The sequence below is a fragment of the Vipera ursinii genome (assembly GCF_947247035.1).
Source record: "Vipera ursinii genome assembly, chromosome: 3".
Lineage (NCBI taxonomy): Eukaryota > Metazoa > Chordata > Lepidosauria > Squamata > Viperidae > Vipera > Vipera ursinii.
In genome coordinates, this window is record NC_139516.1 from 175,299,772 (window position 1) to 175,324,738 (window position 24,967).

General features: G+C 35.6%; 1 protein-coding gene across 1 annotated transcript in view; it reads right to left on the bottom strand.

The window, feature by feature from the left end:
• The window catches only part of TOX (thymocyte selection associated high mobility group box), a gene marked incomplete at both ends in the record, with an annotated part of 225,648 nt that overhangs the window by 109,984 nt on the left and 90,697 nt on the right, over nt 1-24,967 (bottom strand). Inside the window, one exon of the mRNA XM_083361215.1 lies at nt 2,754-2,819. Coding sequence (XP_083217341.1) covers nt 2,754-2,819 — 66 coding nt within the window. The remainder of the gene's footprint in view (nt 1-2,753; nt 2,820-24,967) is intronic.

Sequence of the window (24,967 nt, forward strand, 5' to 3'; positions counted from 1 at the left end):
TCTATAATCTGAGGGAAACCATTATTTGACATTGTTATATACTGCATTAATACTGGACCCCTTAGAATAGATTTGGTGATATTTCAATTAAAATATTTTTTGTTCCCAAAGCAACCAACTAGCTTATAAACAAAGAACACATTATAAATAACCTTCCTAAATTAAAAAACAGCATAACAGTGATATGCTTTTTACTTAAATGTAGTCCCAGGAACCTGGCTATATTTTACAAACTTCTAATTACTGAATTACATCACAGCTATTTAAGGATTACAACTATCATAACTGAAGCTCTTAAGAAAAGGTTCCAGCTGAACCTGTGGATATAAACCTCAGGACAAGGAACCCAGGGTCACACGAAGCATTACCTGCATAGCTGGAACAGCCAGATGGAGATAATGTAAAGCAGGGTGTCAAACTGCCAGCCTGCAGGCTGGATGCATCATAGCAAAACCGTGTTCACCCCATTACCGGCAATGGTGAAATAGTCACAATAGATCATGACATGTCATGTGACGTTGTGAGTTTGACACCCCTGATGTAAAGCCTCCCAATCCCCTTAACTGGCAAGTAGAGAGTAGAGTCTTTCCATCAGTTCCTTGCCAAACAAGGGAGTAAATCTCTTGCCCAGTCCTGACCCATGTTCCCCTTGCTGAAAACAATGTCTGATCTTTGGTTCTTGTGTGATATTTCTGTGAAACTTTTTTATGTAAAAAACTTTGAATCTCTAACTTCTGGACTGACTGACAACCCTGGCATGGCTTCTGGAACCTTGGACTGATTTTGGACTATTCTTCTGTGTGCTCTTATTTAAAATCCAAATTATTCAGGCAAGTGTCTGAGATAACCTTTAAGTATTAGTTTAGTTTAGTTTTATTTGATTTCTATACCGCCCTTCTCCCTAGGGACTCAGGGCTGTTCACAGGGTATATATAAATAACAATACAAAAGTTAAAAGGAAATTAAACCAGTGCCCGATTAAAAACAACAATAATAAATACTAAAAATCAATTTAAAAACCCATATTCCCCCATCAGGTATTATCTGTTGATGAATAAATTATGAACTAACACAGCAATTGTGTGAGAGTAGTAAAACCAGTTAGGCTGTGTCATGTCAGGGAAGTCACTGGAAAAAGCAATTATGTTTGGAAAAGTTAGTGGTAAAAGGAAACCAGACCACCAAATAACACACCATCAAATTTGACACCAGCCAGAGCATAGAACAACTCAAAGAAATAGTGCAAGATGTGGAGAGACCTGGCCCATAGAATTGCCAAGATTCAGACACAACTGAATGGATATCATCATCATTGAAACTAGGACAAGAGTCATGTGCATAAATATGGGAATTTGATATCTCAGCTTGATCAATTCTAGAAAAAAACAGATTCCTACTGAACCATTTAGGGACCCTATTTAGATACTTCTAACAAAAGCATTAACCTATATCCACTTTCAATTCATTTTGATTTATTTTCAACTCTTGGATAAAGTTGTACATAGGCATGCCAAATGTAAATGTTTATAGGCCAATTGAATTGCATGTATATAGTGCATGATCTATCCATAAAGAACAGGGGGAACTATCAATCAGATAATTAGATGGTTGTACTTTTTCACCCATTTTTCAGTATAGTCAAAAATGTACATTCATGAACATTAACTTATATTAGTGCATTGTCTGCATTTACATAATTAAGTATTTTGCTATAGGTATATAGGTCTTGAGCAATGTCTAAAAGAACTAATGGTTAGCATTTGCTTGGAGTGGTCAATGGAATGCAAGGGAGGCTGAACTTAGTTTCCTTGTGATTATGTAGGGATTTTAGGCTGATCCCTCTGTCTCTCCTTCTACAAATTTATCTGAAAGCAACATACTGAGTCAGATCTTTGCTTTAATAAACTGACTTTATGTACTATGATTCTATATTGCCAACATGTGGTTGAGAAAATCCTTTCCAATCCTTAAAAACCTGGATTCTTCCAATGACATGATATAGCACAAACAAGAGAAATTACAGTGCATTAATCATGTGAGCTCTATTTCAAAGGCTTGAAAAAGCATATATTTTAATGGCTACTAGACATGTTATATAAATAGAGATATCACATTTAAAACAATTATGCTATTAATAACCATCTATTAGCAATGGAAGAAGACTCATTATCTTTATTCCCCTGGTATACCCACATGTGATCAACTATTTTGTGACTCATTTCTGGATTAGCTGGACTTTCCTCCCATGCTAGCAGGCCTTTTCTGAATAAGAGAAACAATGGATTGGAAAGCAATTAGATAGCATGCTTTTCCACTTATGACAGACTGTCCACCATCCTTCAAATCTGAATCAGCCATTTTGTCAAATAGGCCTGCATACAACAGTAAAGCAATAGACAGTAGTCTATGGCACCTGTGGCTGACAATGATTAACTTGACTGCAGTTAGATAAATAGCAGACACCTGTAAAGACTACTTCCTAAAGGTATAACAACTGTTTGGCAATGATCATGCTGGCAAAACAGCTGCTTCCATTCTGGAGCACAAACAAAGTAGTGTCTTCAGCAACTGTCAACTCTGGTGCTTTATCGGTGCTATCTCATTAGCTAGAAAGAAGGCTTAAATGCTTTGTTTATAAATTATGATTATTTCTGATTGCAGCAGTTACTGATAGTGCCACTCATTTGCAATGCAATTCTTTGAATTTGTTTAATTACAATTTGAAACAAGACAGAGAAGATTAATTAACCCACCTGGCTGGCTGGCACATACTCCTGGCTCGGCTCTGTCATACTCATATACATGTTTTCACCGTCAAACTGCAAACAGAAAAAAAATATAAATCAACAACTTTTAACGCTTCTAGCAAAATGTGATAGCTATAATAAAAAAAATTACAGCTTGCTTTGAAAGGCTGTTTCTGTTGTCATCCTTATTGACCCTGGATGTCAGTGATTAGAGGTAATTAGTGCTCTAGTAATTACAGTAAGCAATGAATGGTTTCTTTTCATCTGCAATCTGTTTTAAAATAAAATGGCTCATTTTCAGTACTATGTATATATGTACTTGTGTGTGTGTGTATACACACACAGACACATGTACACCATATATACATATACACTTACACACACACACTGCTGTTAGGATAATGAAATAAAATGTGACTTGAACATTTCTGACAAGGAAAAAGTACTATAAAAACAATAAATTATTTTTAGTAGATTCTGATTTTTTTTCTGCAGAAAAATAAAATCAATCTGATACTGTACCTTAACATATCACCCATTTAGAAAATAAGGAAAAACAGTAAATGTTCAAAACATTTCAGGCAAATTTATCAAAATAGTTAATAAAACATTTTTTCTAATAGAATAAAAATAAATGTCCATATTGTTATAAATGAAATTACCATGACAGATAATTTATACATTTTCTTCCCTTAAATACAGATTTATGATTAAACTCAAATGACATCAATCAAATCAGCAATTAAACTGATAGCATAATATTTAAAATATAATTTTTCTTCATGCCTATTGTAATCCACATTTTAGACTATATATATATATATATATATATATATATATATATATATATATATATATATATATATATGGCAGATGATTAAATAATAATAATAATAATAATAATAATAATAATAATAATAATAATAATAAGAAGAAGAAGAAGAAGAAGAAGAAGAAGAAGTTGGAAGGGACCTTGGAGGTCATCTAGTCCAACCCCCTGCTAAGGCAGGAAACCCTATACCTATACCATTTCAGACAAATGGCTGGCCAGACTCTTCTTAAAAACTTCCAGTGTTGGAGCATTCACCACTTCTGGAGGCAGGTTGTTCCACTGGTTAATTGTTCTAACTGTCAGGAAGTTTCTCCTTAGTTCTAGGTTGCTTCTCTCCTTGACTAGTTTCCATCCATTGCTTCTTGTCCTGCTTTCAGGTGCTTTGTAGAATAGCTTGACTCCCTCTTCTTTGTGGCAGCCCCTGAGATATTGGAACACTGCTTCATGTCACCCCTCACCCTTCTCTTCGTTAAACTACACATACCCAATTCCAGCAACCGTTCCCTATATGTTTTAGCCTCCAGTCCCCCAATCATCTTTGTTGCTCTTCTCTGTACTCTTTCTAGAATCTCGACATCTTTTTTACATTGTGGTGACCAAAACTGGATGCAGTATCCCAGGTGTGGCCTTACCAAGGCATTGTAAAGTGGTATTAGTACTTCACTTGAGCTTGATTCTATCCCTCTGTTAATTCAGCCTAACACTGTGTTGGCTTTTTTGGCAGCTGCAGTACACTGCTGGCTCATATTTAAATGATTGTCCGCTAGGACTCCGAGATCTCTTTCACAGTTACTACTATTGAGCAAGGTACCACCTATATTATACCTGTGCATTTGATATTTCCTGCCTACTTTTTTCACAATTGAATTTCATTTTGTTAGATAGTGCCCAGTGTTCGAGTCTGTCCAGATCCTCCTGTATGTTAAGCCTATCTTCTGGAGTATTGGCTATTCCTGCCAGCTTGGTGTCGTCTGCAAATTTGATGAGTTCCCCATCTATCCCCTCATCCAAATCGTTGATGAAGATGTTGAGGAGCACTGGGCACAGAACAGAGCCCTGGGGCACCCCACTACACACTTCCTTACATGTAGATGCAGTTCCATTGAGGACCACATGCTGAGTACGGCCTGTCAGCTAGCTCCGAATCCATCTGGTGGTGATTTTTTTAAAAATCCCATTTATATCCCGCCCTTCTCTGAAGACTCAGGGCAGTTTACAATCTAAAGCACAAATCAATGTGCTCAGCAATAGCCTTCATTCTATGTATATGCCTGCTTATTATTAGGGCTTTTGCCCCCCCCCCGCCCAAGCGGCATTATTACAAAGTCAGCTTATTGCCCCCAGCAATCTGGGTCCTCATTTTACCTACCTTGGAAGGATGGAAGGCTGAGTCAACCTTGAGCCTGGTGGGACTCGAACCTGCACTAATTGCAGGCAGCTGGTGTTACTTAAGGAGGCATTAGCCCACTGCTCCACCAAGGCGCTCTAATGCTATCTAACCCACATTTTTCTATCTTATCAAGTAGTAGGTTGTGATCTACTTTATCAAATGCCTTACTGAAGTCCAAGTAAATTATATCTACAGCATACCTCTGGTCCACTAGTTTTGTCACTTGGTCAAAGAATGCAATAAGATTTGTCTGGCATGATCTGTTTTTGACAAACCCATGTTGGCTTTTAGTGATAACTTTGTTCGCATCAAGGTGTTCGCTGATTTGATGTTTGATTATCTTTTCCAGAATCTTCTCAGGTATTGAGGTCAGGCTGATAGGTCTGTAATTTCCTGGATCTATTTTTTCCCTTTTTTGAATATGGGAACTACATCAGCTCTCTTCCAGTCCTCTGGTAGTTCCCCAGTGCTCCAGGATCTTTGAAAAATATAGTTCAGTGGTTCTGAGATCACGTCTGCCAGTTCCTTGAGAACCTTGGGGTGTAATCCATCTGGTCCTGGTGATTTGAACTCGTCTAGGCTGGACAGGTGCTCACTTACCATTTTCTTGCCTATCTTAACTTGCTTTTCTATTCTGTTTTTTATGGCACTGGTTTTGGTAGATTGGACTGTTTTTTCCCTTTGTGTAAAGACAGATGCAAAAAACGAGTTAAATACTTCTGCTTTCTCCCTGTTGCTTGTCACTTTCTTGCCACTTTCCCCCACTAATGGACTAATATAAAAATATATTTTTATTCAATACCTTCAGAAATTTTTGGTATATCCCAAACTTTCCTAATATTATAGTGTACCACCACCTAGATTCAATGAATCATTTGCAAAAATAATTATACTGCAACGAGGTACCCCATAAAAGTTCTTTAGAATAGTAGGGTTCTGTTCATATATGACTGACCAAACCTGTCTTATGTTCCCTATATTAATGGACAGGAAAATTGGAACAAAGTCTGATTTTCAAAAGTCACAGTCAAATAAGATGCCCACAACACACTATATATTGTATGTCTTTAGAAAAGTACAGAAGATTCCCTCAGATTATTTTTACAAAGACAGTGAAGAACTTTTCTTTACTACCTCTGTAACTGAAATAATTTCCTGACTCAGGTTGATAGCCATCTTTTTTTTTAAAAAAAAGTCCTATTGGAAGGATATTTTCTAAAGCCTCCAGAGCTAAAACTACTCTCTTTTGTAGAGCTGTAGAAATGCTTAATCTTTTAAATGGAGAGAAGGCTGACAGGTTTTCTTATCTTATAAAGTTAAAGGGGGAACTAAAACTCAGAACCTTTGATCAATCAATCAATACTCAGGCTTTATGTATGACTTTGTTCCAGTCTACATATTGCCTCTAGCTTTTCTTGCTCAATGTTGGTATCTGTAGTACTAAGGCAGAAATAGTGAAACAGAAATTGTATACCTGGCTGAAGTAAAAACCCTGCATTATGTTACATATACAGTGTAATGCTTTCCAATATGAAGGAAGCATGTTGAAGTAATTTGGCTATATACTGCAATTGTAAAACAACATAAGGAGAAAGAATGAGTATATTGTAAAGAATAGAAAATCAAGAAAGGTGTAACTGGATGGAATAGATGATAGCCCCAGAAAGAAAGAAAAGATGCTTAAAGAACTAAAGACAAAGTAGAAAGCAATATACCATCCAAATTTGGTAGAAGCAAGGATTAGCAAAGATAGAAAGCTTTGGAGAGGTATCATGAATGGTGCTGGTGTGAAATAGATTTAATTTTGATTAATTTCCTTACTGCCTGCTTTTATTGCTGTTTTTTCCTCTTTTTCTATGCTTTATAAAAAATATTTCAGCCCATGAAGAGAGGATAAAAATGGCCTATGCCATTAAGAACTTTAAAGATTAAAACCAGCAACTTGAACAGGACTTAGAAGCAAACTGACAACCAATGCAGCTAGCAGAGCAAAGGTGTAACATGACTTTTCTAGGAGCATACATAACTGCCTATGCCATGACATTCTGTATTAGCTGAAGCTCCTGGATACTCCTCAAATGCAGCCCCACATAGAGTGCATTGCAGTAGTTCAATCTGGAGATGAATAAGGCATGAGTGACTGTAAGCAAGAATGGGTACAACTGGCATACAAGATGAAGCTGTACAAAGGCCTTCCTAGCCATGACTGCAACCTGCTCATCAAACAAAAGTCATGAGTATAGGGGAGCCTCAGATTGCACACTGAGACAACCTGGAACAATGCAACTCTATTCAACACCAAAAACAAATTAGTCCTGGAACCAGTAGCATTCAAAATCCAGAGCCATTCAGTCTTTCCAAAGCCTGTTAGCTACTGAACTGACTTAGTGACTGAACAACAACAATTTATAGCAGCAATGGGTTTCATACCTGAGAGACTTAAAGGGTCAGATTGGAAATATATTATCTTGGAAATGGTCCATCTATGTGGTCACTAAGAGCTGACACAGATCTTATGACACATAATTAAATTTTGCACATAAAGGGCAGTTTAGTACAAAGTGTATGTCTGTGTCTCTATGTGTTTAATGGAAAATGTGGATGATCTTGGGGAAAAGAAATGCTGCCTAGGAAACTACAGAGGCAAGATTGCCCAGTAGCTTAACAGTCAGAGAAAGAAACATAGGAATTGCCATAATGGATTAAGTCAGCGGTCCTCAACCTTTGCGACTTGGCGGCCCAGCTGGGGGAAGAGAGAGGAACTAGACTGCATGCGCGGCAGGCCAGAGCACATGCAGCTCAATTCATGTGAGCAGTGGGCCAGCACAGGTGCACATGCACACACAGCTTAACTGCAAGTTTGTGTGCACGAGTTGAGGTGTGTGTGTGTGTGCGCGTGTGCATGTGTGCACGTGCATGCTGGCAGCACAGTTCCAAATAGGCCATGACTTGGTAGTGGGTCGCCGCATAGGAGTTGGGAACCCCTGGATTAAGCAGTTAAAAATGGTGGTGGAAAGTTTATACATTCAGACTTCCAAGATTCTGTTAATGAACCCTTAAAATAAAGTAGAATTAGTTCCCCTTGTTGCTTTTCCTGTCTGGTTTATCTGGGAGGGCTATCAGTCTGTCTGTCTATCTCTCTGGGTATGTATGAACAAACAATGGAGCATCACATAGAGATTTATTTGTATTTTAATATTATGGTTGTGAAAGGGTTTGTATTATTTTTAGCCTATATTATTAGTAAAAAGCATCTTTAAAAAAAGTTAATAATATAACCAAGCCCAGAATCAGTAATTCTTAAGATCTGTAATGAGAGAAAATGGTGAAATTTGGAAATTAGGACTGGTAAAATATGGCTAAAGCAAAGACAGATTGAAGAGGTGAATTATCTACTCATTAGACTAAAGAAGGGGAAAAAATCTTATTATAGAAACCTTTACAGCCCAAAACAGAATAGCTCTGTAAATGATACATCATTATAAAACTGAAATTCTATTCTTCTGACTTGGCAGCACAATATGTGATTTACACAATAGCCTGAAATTTCCAAGGAGAGGTGAAGGAAAAAGGCCACATGTAAGCTCATTTCTGGTAGTGCCTCTAAAAATTCTAATTTTCATAATTGAAATAGAAATCATGTCATATCACATAGAAAATTAAAATGTCATTGTTATTAGACTATTCAATAATCTCAATACAAATACTTATTGTACTGCATCAAACTCAAGAAAAAAATCACCTGTATATTAGCCCCTTTCCTATGTTACCCATGGAAGAACTCTGAAAGAAGAAAGCAAATCCAGCCACCATCTTTAATAGGCTGTGTCTCTCTCTGTATTATTTTTAGTCAGATGATGCCAGTGGCAGCACCGTAGAAGGGATCCAGTTATGGACTACGCCACAGTAGCAGAATGTGTAAGTAGGAACCATTCATCTTGCTGAAAGAATGAAAGCATGCTTCTGTGTTGGCCTGGTGATTTTGCTCAGGAAGGAGCCCAAAAAAAGGCACACACTGAAGATTTTTCCATCACTATTTGGTAGCCAACATATTGCAAAGTAGCTAAATTTAAATCTGGAAAATAAAACATATTTAATTGAAAATTCAAGTTACCTAAGTTAAAGAAGAGATATAATGTAGATTTGCCCCAAATAAACCTTCACATCATTTCATTAAACATCTGAAAACCACCCTAATATGAATTACCAGCAAAACATTAATTTTTGATTTATTTATTTTATTCCAAATAATTAACCCATACTATTCTTCTACTATTTTGAATAGCAGTGTTTTAAATTTGTTTTTATCTTCTAGATACATTTTTAAGTCCACAGTCAATCTTGATTTGGCATCACTTATTTCCTTCGAACATTTCAAGAAATAAAAAAAAGACAAATCTTAATCTGCCTTCACTTGCTAGGGCTATCATATGTATTTTAATTCTCCGATAAATACATCTCTCCCTCTTTCCTTCCCTTCCCCCCACCACCTGTCCAATGTTTGCAACTTCTATTAACTCATTTGCTGTGTAGATGTCTAGCAGAACCAAATTTAAGGTCAAATGTGGAATATAAGTGGGATAAATTTTAAAGCCATACAAGAGAGGTCAACCCAGACTTGTCTTATTACTTATACTGCTGACATAAATTAATGCAACACTTGAGAGAGGCTGTAAGTCTCTTTAGTTTTCCGCCTTGAGTTGCACATGTCAGTGCTTGGCTGAGTCCCAGAATTATTACCATCCCTCTGCGCAGCATACAGCCTCAATGAAAGATGCAGCACTGAACACAGCAGGGTAGGACAAGCAGGATCCAGCTTAGCAGAGAAGAAGAGGAATAGACAGAGACATAGTGAACATATCAAAGATATCCCAGGATATGTTACCACGTCTTGTGTGAGACTGTAGGCATGTAGAGGTGAACTATGTCCTCTCTCTGTGGGATTTCATTTTTTTTACCCTAAGGGTTAAATACATTTTTAAAAGACTGCTAGAGTCTTGAAACTACAAACAAACATTTTATTGAAGACAAAATTAAACCTCACTGACATAAATTTTAAAGGGACAATCAATATACGGTAGATATTCTGTGTCCTTAATTCAGATAACTCAGAGCCTTCTGAGGCTTGTTAAGTCCCACATACTTGAATGTGACTATCACATAGAAATAGGTATAATTTTCATTTGAAGTAGAATTGGTTGGATTAAAAGAAAAAGGATCTCATATTTAAAGCATTTAAAATATATGTAGCTGTGCATGATATGTGTAATAGTGCAGCATACCTAAAAGGCATCAGGTTGGTAAAGGTTTCTGTGATGAATGGGCAAGCCCAATTCACTGTTCTGGTTGCTTACAAGTGGTTAATACATAAATCTGTCAGACAGGGAATTGATCTTTGCTTCTGGGTTGAACATATCTGATAACATGGACATTGGGGAATTGCCCACTTAGTCTCAAGAAGTGAGTGGGGGAGAAGAAGGTTTTGCTTGAAGAAAATAAAAAAGACCTCTCCTTAACCCCAGTTCTTCTGTTTAAAAACTCTTGTTGTGATAGAGGAAATCACAACCAAAAGCAAGAAATGGAAACTGACAAGTTTCTAGGACAGGGTTTTCCAAAATTTTTTTTTCATTATCCCAAAATGCTTATCAGAAAGTCTTACAGAACTTTGAGGACTAGTCATAAGTCCCGTCCTTCTGCACCATTGTAACTGAGGGGCTACTTTTATGAAAACAGTATCACTGAATTATCTTTATCAAAAATATCAACTTATTCAACCAGTACTTATAACTGGTCTTTGAAGTTCTGGCCAACCCAAAGCCCCAGAGTCAGTAGTACATGGCAACTGGCTCAAACTTAACAACAGTTGCAGTGTCCTGCAGTCACTTGAAAGCCATTTGTGACATTTCCTTCCACAAGCAAAATTAACAGAGAAGCTGACAAGGAATGTTGCAAGTTGCTCTGATAAGTTGCTTGCACTCTCCCACACCCAACAGTAGACACCTTTGGCCCAGCCACAACTATGTCACTATTCACCGCTCTTTCCTACCTGACAGTAGTCACTCGCAGCTCAGCTTTGCTTGCCACATATGTACTCTTTCCCATCCAGCAGTAGCTATCTCTGGCCAGACAGGTCTGCATCATGCTGGCTGCCTGCACATTCTCCCCTGCCTAGCTTGCTGGCCTGCTTGCAAACCACTTGAGCTTGTTTAATATTTTTGCTTAATGACAACAACAGGGAATGTCAGGTGTGCTGTCACTAAGTGATGCATTTGCATGTTATCAAGCTTTGATTGTAGCGACAGAAATTTGTCCCAATTTGCATAGTTAACTGAGGACTAGCTATACTGATGTATTTATTATGAAAACTATCTAGCTTCAATGTACAATCTCTTTTCATATTATACCTGTACAACCTAAAGTAAATTCTGTCTACTGAGCTATCAGAAGATAAATATCAATGCCATGATATTATGGTATCTGGACACTTTGCAACTCCATCTTATTCTTTTTCCAGCACTTTTAAAAATAATCTTTTTTAAAATGTAAAGGAAAACTAAAAGGGTTAAATAAGGGCTAACAATGTTCATGGAAGGGCTTATGTTTTTATACAACGGTATCTGGTGACATTTAATGCAATACATACATTAGTCACATGTGATCATCAATTCAGTCACTAATCAGACCTAAATCTACACATGTACACTTCACACCATTGTATGATTTTGTCCAGTTAAATTCAGCTGGTAACCATGTATTTTACACAGCAACAATTCTTTATCTTTTTTGGGGGGTGGGGTGGGGTGTTTCTTTTCAACTTCATAGTTTAATGTACAACCTTGGGACCAGGCTCTGAACTTGACTCCCTTTCTTTTAACTTTAGTTTTCCTTAGCAAGAACAATATCTTTAAAGCTACAATTCCAGAGAAAGTGACACATAAGAATAGCAAACCCCACAAACACTGTTCTAGGATAGTAAAAAATAAAACCCAAATGAACTATGACAAGTGCAGGTTGAGAGGTGGCCTGAGGGCCCTATTAGCTATAGGTCTTTGTATGTCTGTAACTCTTCACCACACCTGATTAAACAGACAGATTCAAATATAAATGGAAATCCTCTCAGGCTAACATTTCTTCCACTCACCAAAAATACCAAACTCAACTTTTTTCTAAACTGAATGGACTTAAAATAGACAGCAGGGGGGGGGAAAGCAACTCCATTGAATTGATCATAAAAATCAGGAGTAAATATTAATATAGGTCACCATTAGCCAGACATATTTCTACCAGTGTGTTGGAATAGAATTATTGGAGTAGATTAATGGATATTGATTTTAGGAAAAAAGAAAAGTGTGACATCTCAACATATGGGTATGAAGGGGCTAATTCCAGAATTTAATGTTACAACGATTGTTTTATATTGCTAAGATTATCACTTCCAGGAAAGCATTTCACCAGGATACAGCTATACAACAACATTTGTGAGTTATATGTAACTCACAAATATTGTATTCTTAAGTCTTCTGGATAATGGATTTTCATTTGTTTTAAGAGTTGCTTCAATAGTAGGATGAGAGGAATATGAATTTAATAATAAATAAGCTCTGAATTTTGAAATAATGTACTTTCTGGAGAGGAAGCCATTTTTATGGATTATATTCTATATTATATTATGTATGTATTGGAATGCCATTTGTGAATTTTGTTGTTGTTAGCTGCGATGTTGTGTCCGACCCATCGCGACCCTATGCACAATGTTCCTCCAGGCCTTCCTGTCCTCTACTATCTTCTGGAGTCCATTTAGGCTCACGCCTACTGCTTCAGTGACTCCATCCAGCCACCTCATTCTCTGTCGTCCCCTTCTTCTATTGCCCTCAATCTTTCCCAGAATTAGGCTCTTCTCCAGTGAGTCCTTCCTTCTCATTAGGTGGCCAAAGTATTTGAGTTTTAGCTTCAGGATCTGGCCTTCTAAGGAGCAGTCAGGGTTGATCTCCTCTAGGACTGATCCGTTTGTTCACCTTGGGAGTTAATTAAATTCCTAGCTATATTCTAATTAAACAGGTTTGTTCTGATTCTATGGATTTAATCAGGGAGATTTGATAAAACTATGCTTCTGTAAATGGAGAGAGTGAGCTGCTAGTCAGTAATTTACTGGAGGAAATGAAAATGAGCGCAATATTTTAGTAGATAATAATGTATCCAGAAGTATTTCTAAATCTTTTTGGTTTATTATTTCTTTATTGCATTTACAGTATATATTGCAGGCTTCCAGCAAGACTGACCTACACATAGTGATCAGTACCAAAAATAAACACAGACCAAAGTAAAGCATAAAGCAAAATTTGTAAAATTATAAACAAGCATCACATTACAATAGCAAAGTAATTACCAAATACATAGCATCCACATTATAAACTCACTAGCTAATTATAATATGTTTTAAGACTTTCTTACAATGTATCATTGAAAAGGCAGATCACACTGTGGTGATGGAGGAATTGAATTCCATAATGCTGATGTTACCACTGTGAAGTTTGTAGCCCTGGTGGGTTCTAGCTAAACTTGCTTATGCAGTAAATACAGAAAACTTTTATCTATGGAACTCTCAGGTGGCTACATTCGTTTAAAGAGGAGAGGTCCAAGTCATGTGCAGATTATACATAATAATAAGTATCCTAAATTTGGACTAGAAATCAATGCAGCTTAGAACAGGCGCTCCCAGTGGAATAGATTTGAGTACCCTGTGGGTCAGTTTCGAAAACTTCAAGGGTATCTGCACAAGATGTTCATTACAACACTCTAATTGGAAGGTAATCAGCAGTTGTCATATCCTTTGTTACATGAAGGGATACAACTGGTAAATCATATGCAAATGGAAATAGGCACACATAATCATCAGACTGATATGAGCACTTGAAACAGCACATGTTAAAGAGTACCTCAAAACTGTATTGAAACCACAAAGAAGAGGGAGTCAAGCTATTCTCCAAAGCACCTGAAAGCAGGACAAGAAGCAACGGATGGAAACTAGTCAAGGAGAGAAGCAACCTAGAACTAAGGAGAAACTTCCTGACAGTTAGAACAATTAACCAGTGGAACAACCTGCCTCCAGAAGTGGTGAATGCTCCAACAGTGGAGGTTTTTAAGAAGAGACTGGACAGCCATTTGCCTGAAATGGTATAAGGTTTCCTGCCTGAGCAGGGGGTTGGACTAGATGACCTCCAAGGTCCCTTCCAACATTATTATTATTATTATTATTATTATTATTATTATTATTATTATTAATATGATGTATCAAAATCTCTAAGAACAAAATAATAATTAACAAATGTATAGAAAGGACAGGAGAAAACAACCTGATCTGAACTGAAACCCCTCTGAGTTGCTACTATTGATAGGACAAGGATATCAAGAGGAATAGATAGGTAGATAGATAGATAGATATAGATGTAAGAAAAGAAAAGGAAAGGAAAGGAAAAAGAGAGAAAGAAAGAAAGAAAGAAAGAAAGAAAGAAAGAAAGAAAGAGAGAGAGAGAGAGAGAAAGAAAGAAAGAAAGAAAGAAAGAAAGAAAGAAAGAAAGAAAGAAAGAAAAGAAAAGAAAGAAAAGTTCTATAAATCCCAACAGATAGTTCTCAAGGGAATGCAGCCATTGACATAAAAGCTCCACTCTAATGATCACATTGTTTTAATAGTTAACCTAAACATGTGCACTGAACATTTTATCTCCATGGCCTCAGGTTTTCTGATCAAATTACAGGTGTTTTTTTAATTCTTTATTTTCTTTATTTTTTTTTAAAAAAAACCTATTGAAATTTTCAGAAAAGACTATTTTCCTCCAAGCTAAAACTACTTTCTTCACCTTTTCCAGGCGATGTGCTCCAGATATTTCAAATAGCTTTTCACCAGGTGACCATTTATAAGGCAGAATAGTCAGCAAACTGATTTAAAAGCTAAACAGGTATTCCTGCACATTACAAAGCAACACAGCTGAAGTCTTGGCAATGTAGAGCACAGTGTGAATTATGTATCTGATTTTATTTCATGCTGTTAGATACAGCTCACTGAAAATGCACAACCAGGTTCTTTTAGAAATACAAACTAAAAGCAATGTTATGTATTATGCTACAGCAGAAAATTTTATGTCTTACATGGGATTAGCTGACGCATTTATCAAGCAGCCTCCAAGGAAAGTGGAGTTCAAGACTTGACTTTATCAATAATACATAAACAAACCAACCAATTAGGTACAAAATGGCTATGTTGCCAGACAACATATTAATGGTCCTAAAATACTACACTGAGTAAGAAAGGAAAGGCAAGCAAAGGTTATTAAAAAGTCCACAAAACAGGATTACAGAAAATTAGTCTGTTAACCTTTTGCTATCCTAAAGAGTCAGATCAGGTAACATTTTCCAGGGATATTTGTAAAAGTAACTTGCTAAGCATTGCCAAAGACAATGTATCTAACAGCCAATTTGAGAATCAGATATATGTAGAGGCTTCAACATCTTTAGAGAAGAAACCTTTCTATAACACTCTGCCCATCTGAATAGATGCTGTAGTACAGACATGTCAAACACAAGGCCCGGGGGGGCAGATCCGGCCCGCGAAGTGGTTTCATGCTGCCCGCGAAGCCATCCTGGAAACAGTGAGGGAACGGCCCCCACTGCCTTGGCCCTGGCCCAGAGACCCTCCTCCTGCCAGAGACCCTCAGATCTGTCCCACTCCTGACCAGGCCCCCATAGGCACCCTTGATGCGAACGATGTAGAGCTGGCCATGCCCACCCAGTAGGCCATACACACTTTAGCCACACCCACCCAGTTGGCCATGCCCACCCAGGCCACACCCACCCGACCCCCTGAGGGCAACCACAATGCTGATGCGGCCCTCAATGAAATTGAGTTTGACACCCCTGCTGTAGTACCTACTGATTTTAGATATTGGCTTACTTATTATACAAAGTTCACATATAGTTCACTTTGTTTTACATTGTCCTCTTTTTATTAGATTAATATATTTTCTTTTGATTTTGCTGGATCTTTTTTTCTGTCTTTCCATTTTCAGGAGATTAAAACCAGAATTCATTTCAAAACAAACACAAAATGATAACGAGACAGAAGTATAGAAGGAAAAAAATCCCTTCTTGTATTCCCCCTTTCTTAAAGGATTAGCTTTGATTAAAACATTACAAAGAAAATATGAAAACAATGCAATTAGCATTACCAATCTCCTTTTCCAATTTTAACCTAAAATTAAAATACTTATTTCAAACAGACATGTTTGTTATCACTTTCTCTCATTTAACCAGCAATAGAAATACTGTGAATGTTAGATAAATTGCTAATCCTAAATCTGAAAACTGCATAAAGTACCGTATTTTTCCCTCAATATGCTATATTCCATATTTGTTGAAAAAAAACCCTCTCAAGTTTCTCAGCCCAAGTAGCCTATGGTGATTAATACCAACAACCCCACAAATTGAATGGAAAAGTTTTGGCATCCCATCAAATCACATATTTCAGTAAACAGAAGCTGACACAACCTCTGGATGTTAAAAGATAAACATAGTAATTACAGTGCTATTTATATGCAGTTATTTACAGATTCAAAACAAGAAAACATTAGGTACAATAGGTCAGAAATTGACCAAACCAAGTCCAAACACATTAGGCAATTTCTAGAAGCCTGGCACTCTGACAAATTAGCCATCAACAGACACATAGACATAAACAATATCTACATAGTATGCAAAACTGACACTCAACAAGCCAAAAAGGGAACAAAAAGACCCAAATCAGCACCCAAATGAGCATAGCTTAACTCCAAGATTAAAATCAGACCATCAATCAAGTAAACAATAGCCCAATCAAGGAACTGCCAAACAAGCTAACCAAAGAACCTCTTTAAGACCATTCCCACCAATACTGATAGGGCAAGCAATTAAAATATAAACTGTGAGCAAACATCATCACTCTTACTACCACTGATGGTGCTACCTATTTTGGGTAATGAAACATCCTCATAGATTTCTGTTTCAAATTTGAGAACTGTGACAACCATTCCAAAACATGTGTTCTCTGTAAGTATTTAATGGCTGATTTGGAGATACGTTTTCATTCTTCTCTGGCTGAAATAGACAAGTTCTTTTCAGTTTCAGTTTCTTCAAAGACTGTGGGACATTAGCTTCTGGGGTTTGTTCATATTTAGTTGTATTCTTTCTTCCTTTCACCACACAGTATTTCCTGTTTCACTAGCTTTCATTAACTGCCATATAATTCCAGGGCCTAACAAAGCCACTTTTGTGATTAACAGATGGTAAAATGTATTTTGCTTCCAATTCTTCACCTTCCCCCCCCCCCCAAATATGTCTAGTGTAATAGTAGAAATTATTTTTTTTTATCAGTACAAAATACTTTGCCCTCAACATTTCAGGCTTTTTAAGGTTTTCTTTTATACATATTTGTGACTTTTGTGATGAGGTTAAAGAAATGTTTTCCTTCTTTAATGCTCCCCTACAGATAATTTCTACAAGGACCTGAAGACAACTATTCTCATGTCAGTTTAATATTTAAACCAACAGTTTCTTGTAAGCCTCTTTGCTAAGTGTAGTTTTTTATAGTTCTAGTAGAAATGTTTTTTGGTTTTTCAGATCTTGCCTTGACTTCAACAGTCCCATTTAACAATATTTCTTTAATGACTATATATTCAATACCATGTTTTTTTATTCTGAAAATGGATGTAATATTGATGACTCCTGAATCTTGCTGCTAAATATTATATGGCAGATTTTTTTTAAAAAAATATGTTTTATTAATTTTTTAACATAATCACCTTAATATTCAGTAGACAGTGCGTTGTCTGGGTTTACATTTAACAAAATTCACTAACAATTAGATTCTATAATCCATATAACTTTACATGATTTCCTCTTTTTCCCATAGTGTTCTCTTTTATCAACCTTAAGTTAATACAATTTTTATTGTTTTAATAAATGATAATTAAGTATAAAAATTTTCTAATATTTCTACTAATCATAATCACAACAATATAGTATTCCTTTACTATCTAGTCATTCTGGTTGTTTCATCATATGCCCTGTTTACAGATCTTGTTTACATTTGTTTTTCCCACAGTGTTCCAAACATTTTTACTGGTTAAGATTTTCTCAGAGTTAATTACATTTAAGTATTTAAATCGATTTTTTTCCAATGTAAACCAACCCAATACTTTTACCTTTCTTAAGGAACAAATAAGACTACAAAAAGAAAGAAGGAGAATAAAAAAAGAATAACATAAAAAGATAATATACTACTTAAAATCCCTATTTCCTATAAGCTAACACCTTTATTTCCAAAAAAAATTCATTCTTTTTTACCATAATTGAAAATGTATTTAATCTTAAAATATTCCCATTAATAAACCTAATCCTCTAGTCTTTTAACTCTTAGTCAAAACATTTTTAATCCATTTATAATTTTCTTAAAGTCAATCACCTTTAGATATCTAAAACATTTCCTTTACATAGACCATTCCAACTCTTTTATATTACTCATATCAACAATAAAATAAAATTGAGAAAGAAAAAGAAAGCACTATATTACTTGAGGGGCTTCTCCCTCTTAAAGTCAAATTCATATCCAAAATTGTTCTATTTCTTTAACCATTTTCAAATAAGTGTTTCTTTTTAAGTATTCTCTCTGATAGGCCCATTATCTATTCTCTTAATTTTCACTTTAGCCTTTTTCTTTTGCCCAATGCCATTCTTAATCAATATGTTCTGCTGAGTCAACAAATCTTTCCATATTCTTATAGGTGTTACTGTAGATGTAAAAAGTGAGTCAAGTACAGTATCTTTGTTAAAGGCATTTGCCCAGTCATTTTCATTGAGAATCTTTTCCCTTCTTTTTCTCTTGTCATTTTTTTGTCTCTCCAGTTCCAGTATTTTCCCTGACATCTCTGCAGTCTGTTTTATCCAGTCTTTTTTCTTATCCTCAAGTTTATTTTGTAGTGTTGAAATATAAGCTGTCTTTTCCAAGTCCAGTATTTCTTGTAATTTTTTTCCACTTGGATTAAACCATACTTCTTTGTTTTGTAAAGCTCCATCTTTAAGTCTCTATCCTCAGATTTATGTTCAGTTGTCTGTTTTATCAGTTCCTTCTCTGTTATAGTTTCCTGGGATTTTGCTTGGTATAAAATTGAATTAAAGATGAGTTGGTGTATATTTTCAGAGTTATTTTGGATTTCTTTGTGGTTTGAAATCATTGTTATTTGAATTAGTTGCAACATCTCATTTATCTCCTCTTGAAAAGTATTTATTTTTTCTTGATAAGTTTTTTCTATGAATCTCTGATTTCCATGATCACAAAGAATCCAGATTCCCCCCCACACACACTGAAAATAGCTTTGAGATCAGAGTTGACTGTAAACTTGTAATCCAGAGAGTTCAAAAAAGTTCTTTTTTTGTTCCCTAAAGTTTGTAAGTTTCACTTTATCTACAGCCCAGATCATTTTCTTTTTTGTCACACCTGTTCTCTGTTGTTAAAGCTTTGAAGGTCACAAGTAGAGATTAGGTTTTTTTTTCATATTTTACCAAGTTTTATATGCAAGCCATAGCTGTCATAATCCTCATCCACCAGTAGGCATCAACACTGGTTCATTTTTCAAATTTTAGGCCTCCATAAAAGGTTCAATTCGCCACTTCCATTAGCAAAACTGTGGGGCAAAACCCCTCCTTCTTCACTTTTAGAGGTTTTTTGGTGTTTTTTTTTTTGCTTCTTGGGAATGTTTTTCTCCCCTTTAGGAAAATTGATAGGTAGGATAGAGAAAATTGATGTTCTTACCCAGATTCAAGGACACCATTTACGATCAGCTTAAAATAGTGCTTTTGACTTTGGTTGCTTGCAGCTTGGGCTAGACCAGACATGTCAAACACAAGGCCCGGGGGGCCAGATCCGGCCTGCGAAGTGGTTTCATGTGGCCCACGAAGCCATCCTGGAAACAGTGAGTGAACGGCACCCACTGCCTTGGCCCTGGCCCAGAGACCCTCAGATCTGTCCCACTCCTGCCCAGGTCCCCATAGGCACCCTTGATGCAAACGATGTAGAGCTGGCCATGCCCACCCAGTAGGCCATATGCACTCTAGCCATGCCCAACCAGTAGGCCACACCCACCCTCGCCATACCCACCCGGCCCCTTAAGGGCATCCGCAATGCTGATGCGGCCCTCAATGAAATTGAGTTTGACACCCCTGGGCTAGACTATGAAGTTAAGCTAGCCTTTCTCCTGTTGGTTTCTGGAAGGCTTCTTCTGGATCAATCGGGTTGACCGCTGTTTCTCTGAGGTCCCCAGGACTTACTTCCTTCATTGCCACCTCTCTGGGGCGGCTTCTGGACCATTTAGGGTCCCCTAACAGGAAGAAACTCAGCTGGAGGGCATGGAGTCCTGAGCCCCTCAACTGCCGCACTGCGTGCAGGACCAGAAGTCTATTATGTGGCAGATTACTGCATGCATTACTGGATTTTGTTTGGCTCATTATCCAATTGTTTTTCAATTATGTACATTGTCATTAGGTTTTTCATCAGTTCATTGTAAGTTATAAAGTTGACTTTTATTTATTTTAATAAATAAAATCACATGGCTCTTTCTTTCCTTAAATTGTCATTTCAGAATCTGTTATTTTGTATGCACAACTAAGACAAATTTTACATAGTAATTAGCATCCAAAATAACGCAAACTTTATAATTATTAACAAATCCAAAGAGTTTCCATGCAGTGAAGATAAAAAGAATTGCTTTAAAACAGAACTTCAAATGATAAAAAGAAAAATAAGTATTAGGCCTGAAGCTCTGAAATACAGTAAATGCTTTATTTTTCAAGCAGAAAAGAAACATTTTTTCTAAATAAACTCACATAAATGTTTAGTCCTTTAAAATATTGATGGCCAACCATAAAACTGAAAAACCCAAGGCTCTGAAAAACTGCTAAATAGTAATTCCTGTGTCTTTAAAAAAACTCAAAACAAATCACATTATTGAAACTATTTTTAACTTTGTTCTACTTTCTGCATATCACACTGAATTATTACTTGAATATGAAATGGTTGAGAATTTTCCCCATGGAGTGCACAAATTATACTATATAATCTGTTTTTTTTAAAAAAATATATTTGAAGATTCTAAAAAACAGCACAATAAACTTCAAATAGTAGTTATAGTAATGATTAATAATATCTGCAATAGGAAATACAGTATATACACTTTTGTGCGGGATTTTTTAACTTGCATCAATTTATTTTCAAAAGATTCATAGGTATTCACTACACTTAAAATGATTAATATATTCTGATTTTAATTAATGAAAGGAATATGCTTTACTGGCTTTGTACTCTTCACAAAAATTCTACAACTGTACAGAAGCTCTATGAGTACTAATTATTACGGGATGATCTATTGTACCTTGCTGGCCTTCTGTGATTAAAATAAAATAAATTCTAGGACAATCTCAGACTCCCTTGTCTAGATTTGACAAAATAACCTACGGCTTATGCAGAAATAATGGTTTCCAGAAAGATATAAAAAACTGCATATGAATAATATTTGCATTAAATATTTTATTTCATCAATTTTACATTCTGTTTATATTTGAAAAGTATAACATATCTGATTTTTAAAATGTTTTTATTACAAAACTATTATTCTATAATTTATTTTCACCAAATTTGTCACAGCTGAAGTTCTATTTTTATTCTTCCACAACTATTTCCTTGAATGTAGATTACAGCTCTTATAATATCACATCAATTCTAATAATTATTTTTAGAAGATAGAGAAGCAAAGAATATTTCTTGGCTCTTCATTTTTATGACCTTTAAAGCAATCAAGCATGACTTATTAAGAATTATAAATATCCAATATTACATTATGCTTGTCTAAATTTCATGTACTCATTATCATTGCTTATGAAAAATCAATTATTTTAAATATGATTGGCTTCCATATGGAAAAACATACATTTCACATCTATTTCTTGCACTGTAAGTCTCTGAAATGAAAATTGCATACAAATCAACTGAATTTTAATACTAGACCGATGATTCTTGAAATCTTGAAGCAATTCTTAAAATTTAATATTTTCTATTATGAAAATCTACTAGAAAATGTTTTATTATTATTGATACAAATGAGATACTTCTAGAAGGCCTTCTAGAGAACTATTAATATCGATTCTGTGTACATTTACAAATAGTAGGTCCAACAGAGGATCTATGCAGCTCAGATTCAACGATCAGCAGATAGAGATCCTTGGCACATAAAACCTACATCTAACTCCAAAGGATAAAGAGATACTGAAATAAATTTCTTGCCCCTTGCTGATTCAAGAATAGCACCATCATCTACTTGGAATTAATACTGGGGTACATGTGTTGGCAATTGCTTGCACAGCAGGTGCCTGGGCATATTAGCATCTGCTGACAGACCTTGAGACATAAGGTGGACTGAGAACAAGAGCTCATGACCAATTCAGGTCATCACTGCGCAACTGAGCAATAATATCTAGCCATTTGTAAAAATGTTAGTCTTCACTGCATAGTCAAAATCAAAAGTTATGACCCACATTTTCTGGCACTCATAGCATATGGTATAAACTAATAAAGAGGTCTATCTGATGAGAAGCAGTGTACCCCATGATAATTGGTAATGAATATTTTTTCATTGCTTCGTTCTTGTCTGTTGACTAAGATGAGATGTATACAATAAATGTGAAAAGGAAATTAATTATATAATCTACATTTACATTACAGTAATTAATATAATTACATATTAACATGTCATGTGTTATACAGTTGATGTTTATCTATTTTTCTTTGATGGGGCAAACATGTATCTTAATTTACTCTATTTTCAAATTTCAACGCAGAATTTGGAACCGTTTATGCTTTTCTCAAAGTTCCTTACAAGTGTATAAATTAACAAAATAATGCCACTATAATTAGTACACTAAACATACATAAGGATACATGTAAAATGCAATTCATATTTACAGCAGCAAAGCTAGTACTGTTGGCAGAAATTAAATTGCCATTGATTGATTTGATTTGGAAAATTTTACCTCTGATGCTTGTCATGCATTTAAATTCTGTTCTAAAAGATACATACTCAATTATGACAGCTAGCTAACTAAGTACATCTCAAATTTAATTGCTTCATGTTTGTAAAAAAACACTTTTCACTTGTATTAAAATGACTATTATGACAAATAAATTTAAAATACACACTTAAGCCTCAATCAACAGGTAATACTATTCTTATTTTATTTTAACCAATGATCTGTAACAATTCAATACTAACCAAAGGCCAACATGAAACAACAAAATGCACATACAGAGTATTACTCACCCTAGCATTTGTTTGGTTTTTTATTTCTGATTTTGTTTAGAAATATTATTTCAAATCCTGCAGAAATTCTGATGCATTTAGAACATATTTATTACACTATTACAAACGGTATTAAAGCAACTGGCATGGACTTCTATTTAATTGAACAAATAGACAACTTCAGTCTATTTTAATGCAGAATAAGGCATGTTTCCTTCCAATGGATCACATTATTTATCTAGAGCAGTCAATTGAAGGGCATCCTGTTCTAAAACCATTATTTTTGTTGACACAGTCCATTTTTTTCATAGGCCTTAATGGCAACATCTTTAGAAATTAATATAACTCCTTTCAGAGACCTCATCTACAGATGAGGACATAATGATAAATGTTTATTCGTTTAATTTAAAATTTAGATATCAAACAAATAGGTTTCCAGTAAACTCTATTATAACTTTATTAGATATATTTTATGAATTATGACCTGCCCAATCTCTGGGAGATATCCTCTCCTTGGTTAGCTTCCATCCATTGTTTCTCGTCTTGCCTTCAGTTGCTTGTGGTAACCCTCAAATATTGGATCATTGCTATCAAGTCACCCTGAGGCCTTTTCACTGGACTAGACATACCCAATTCTTCTCACCTTTCTTCATATGTTTTAGCCTTCAGCCTCCTAATTATCTTTCTTGCTCTTCTCTGCACTCTTTCCACAGTCTTTATATTAAAATAAAATTCCATTTTCAATTGACTGTTGAAAAGGAACATTGGCAGAGCACTAATACCACCCATATCAGAATGTCCAAAACCTGAAAAGAGACACCCAAAATCGATATCAAAAAAAGTTGCAAAAAACAGGTTCATACAGTATTTACCTATTTATGACCCAGCTACTCAGAGAAAACAGCATACATGTTGCCATTTAGCTCATTCTTTAGTTCTGACATTCTCTTCAATGCTAGAAAGTCCACAGTTGATAAGACTGTAGGAAGTAAAATGTTGAAAATATATATCAATGGTGATATTGATGAAAAATAAGGAACAAATAGAACCAATCAACCCAGGATTGATTATCTATTTGATTGTGTATTTATTTTATTGGATTTAGAAGCTGGCCAATTTCAGGAGATTCTCCACAGCTTATATGTTAAAAGTGGTGGTGGTGGGAAATCCAGTAATATTAACAGAAAAAAATTTAACATGGGCATCCAGAAGAAAAACAATGGAAGAAAAAAAATCAATAGAAGTTCAACCATCAACCTAATCCCAAACTGGGGAAATAACCAGGTTTTCAAAGACAGATCTACAGGAACACGACAGAAAAGATATGCATCTTATGTCCTGATAGATTATACTGTTTGACTAAAGGAACCTTAAGTGTCAAACTATTGGAGATAGATAGTCCAACAAATAACTATTATTGTTACTATTGTTAGTAACACTTTACTTGCACTTGGAAACCAACTGACAACTGGTGTACTTCACAGAGCAGTGTTCATGGCGCCAATTGCTACCTGCACTGCTACATTCTGGAACACCTGTAGTTTACAAGTGGTTTTCATGAGTCACCCTATATTAATGCTTTGCAGTGATGTCCCAAAGGAACTGTTTCAAAAGGCAACTGGAC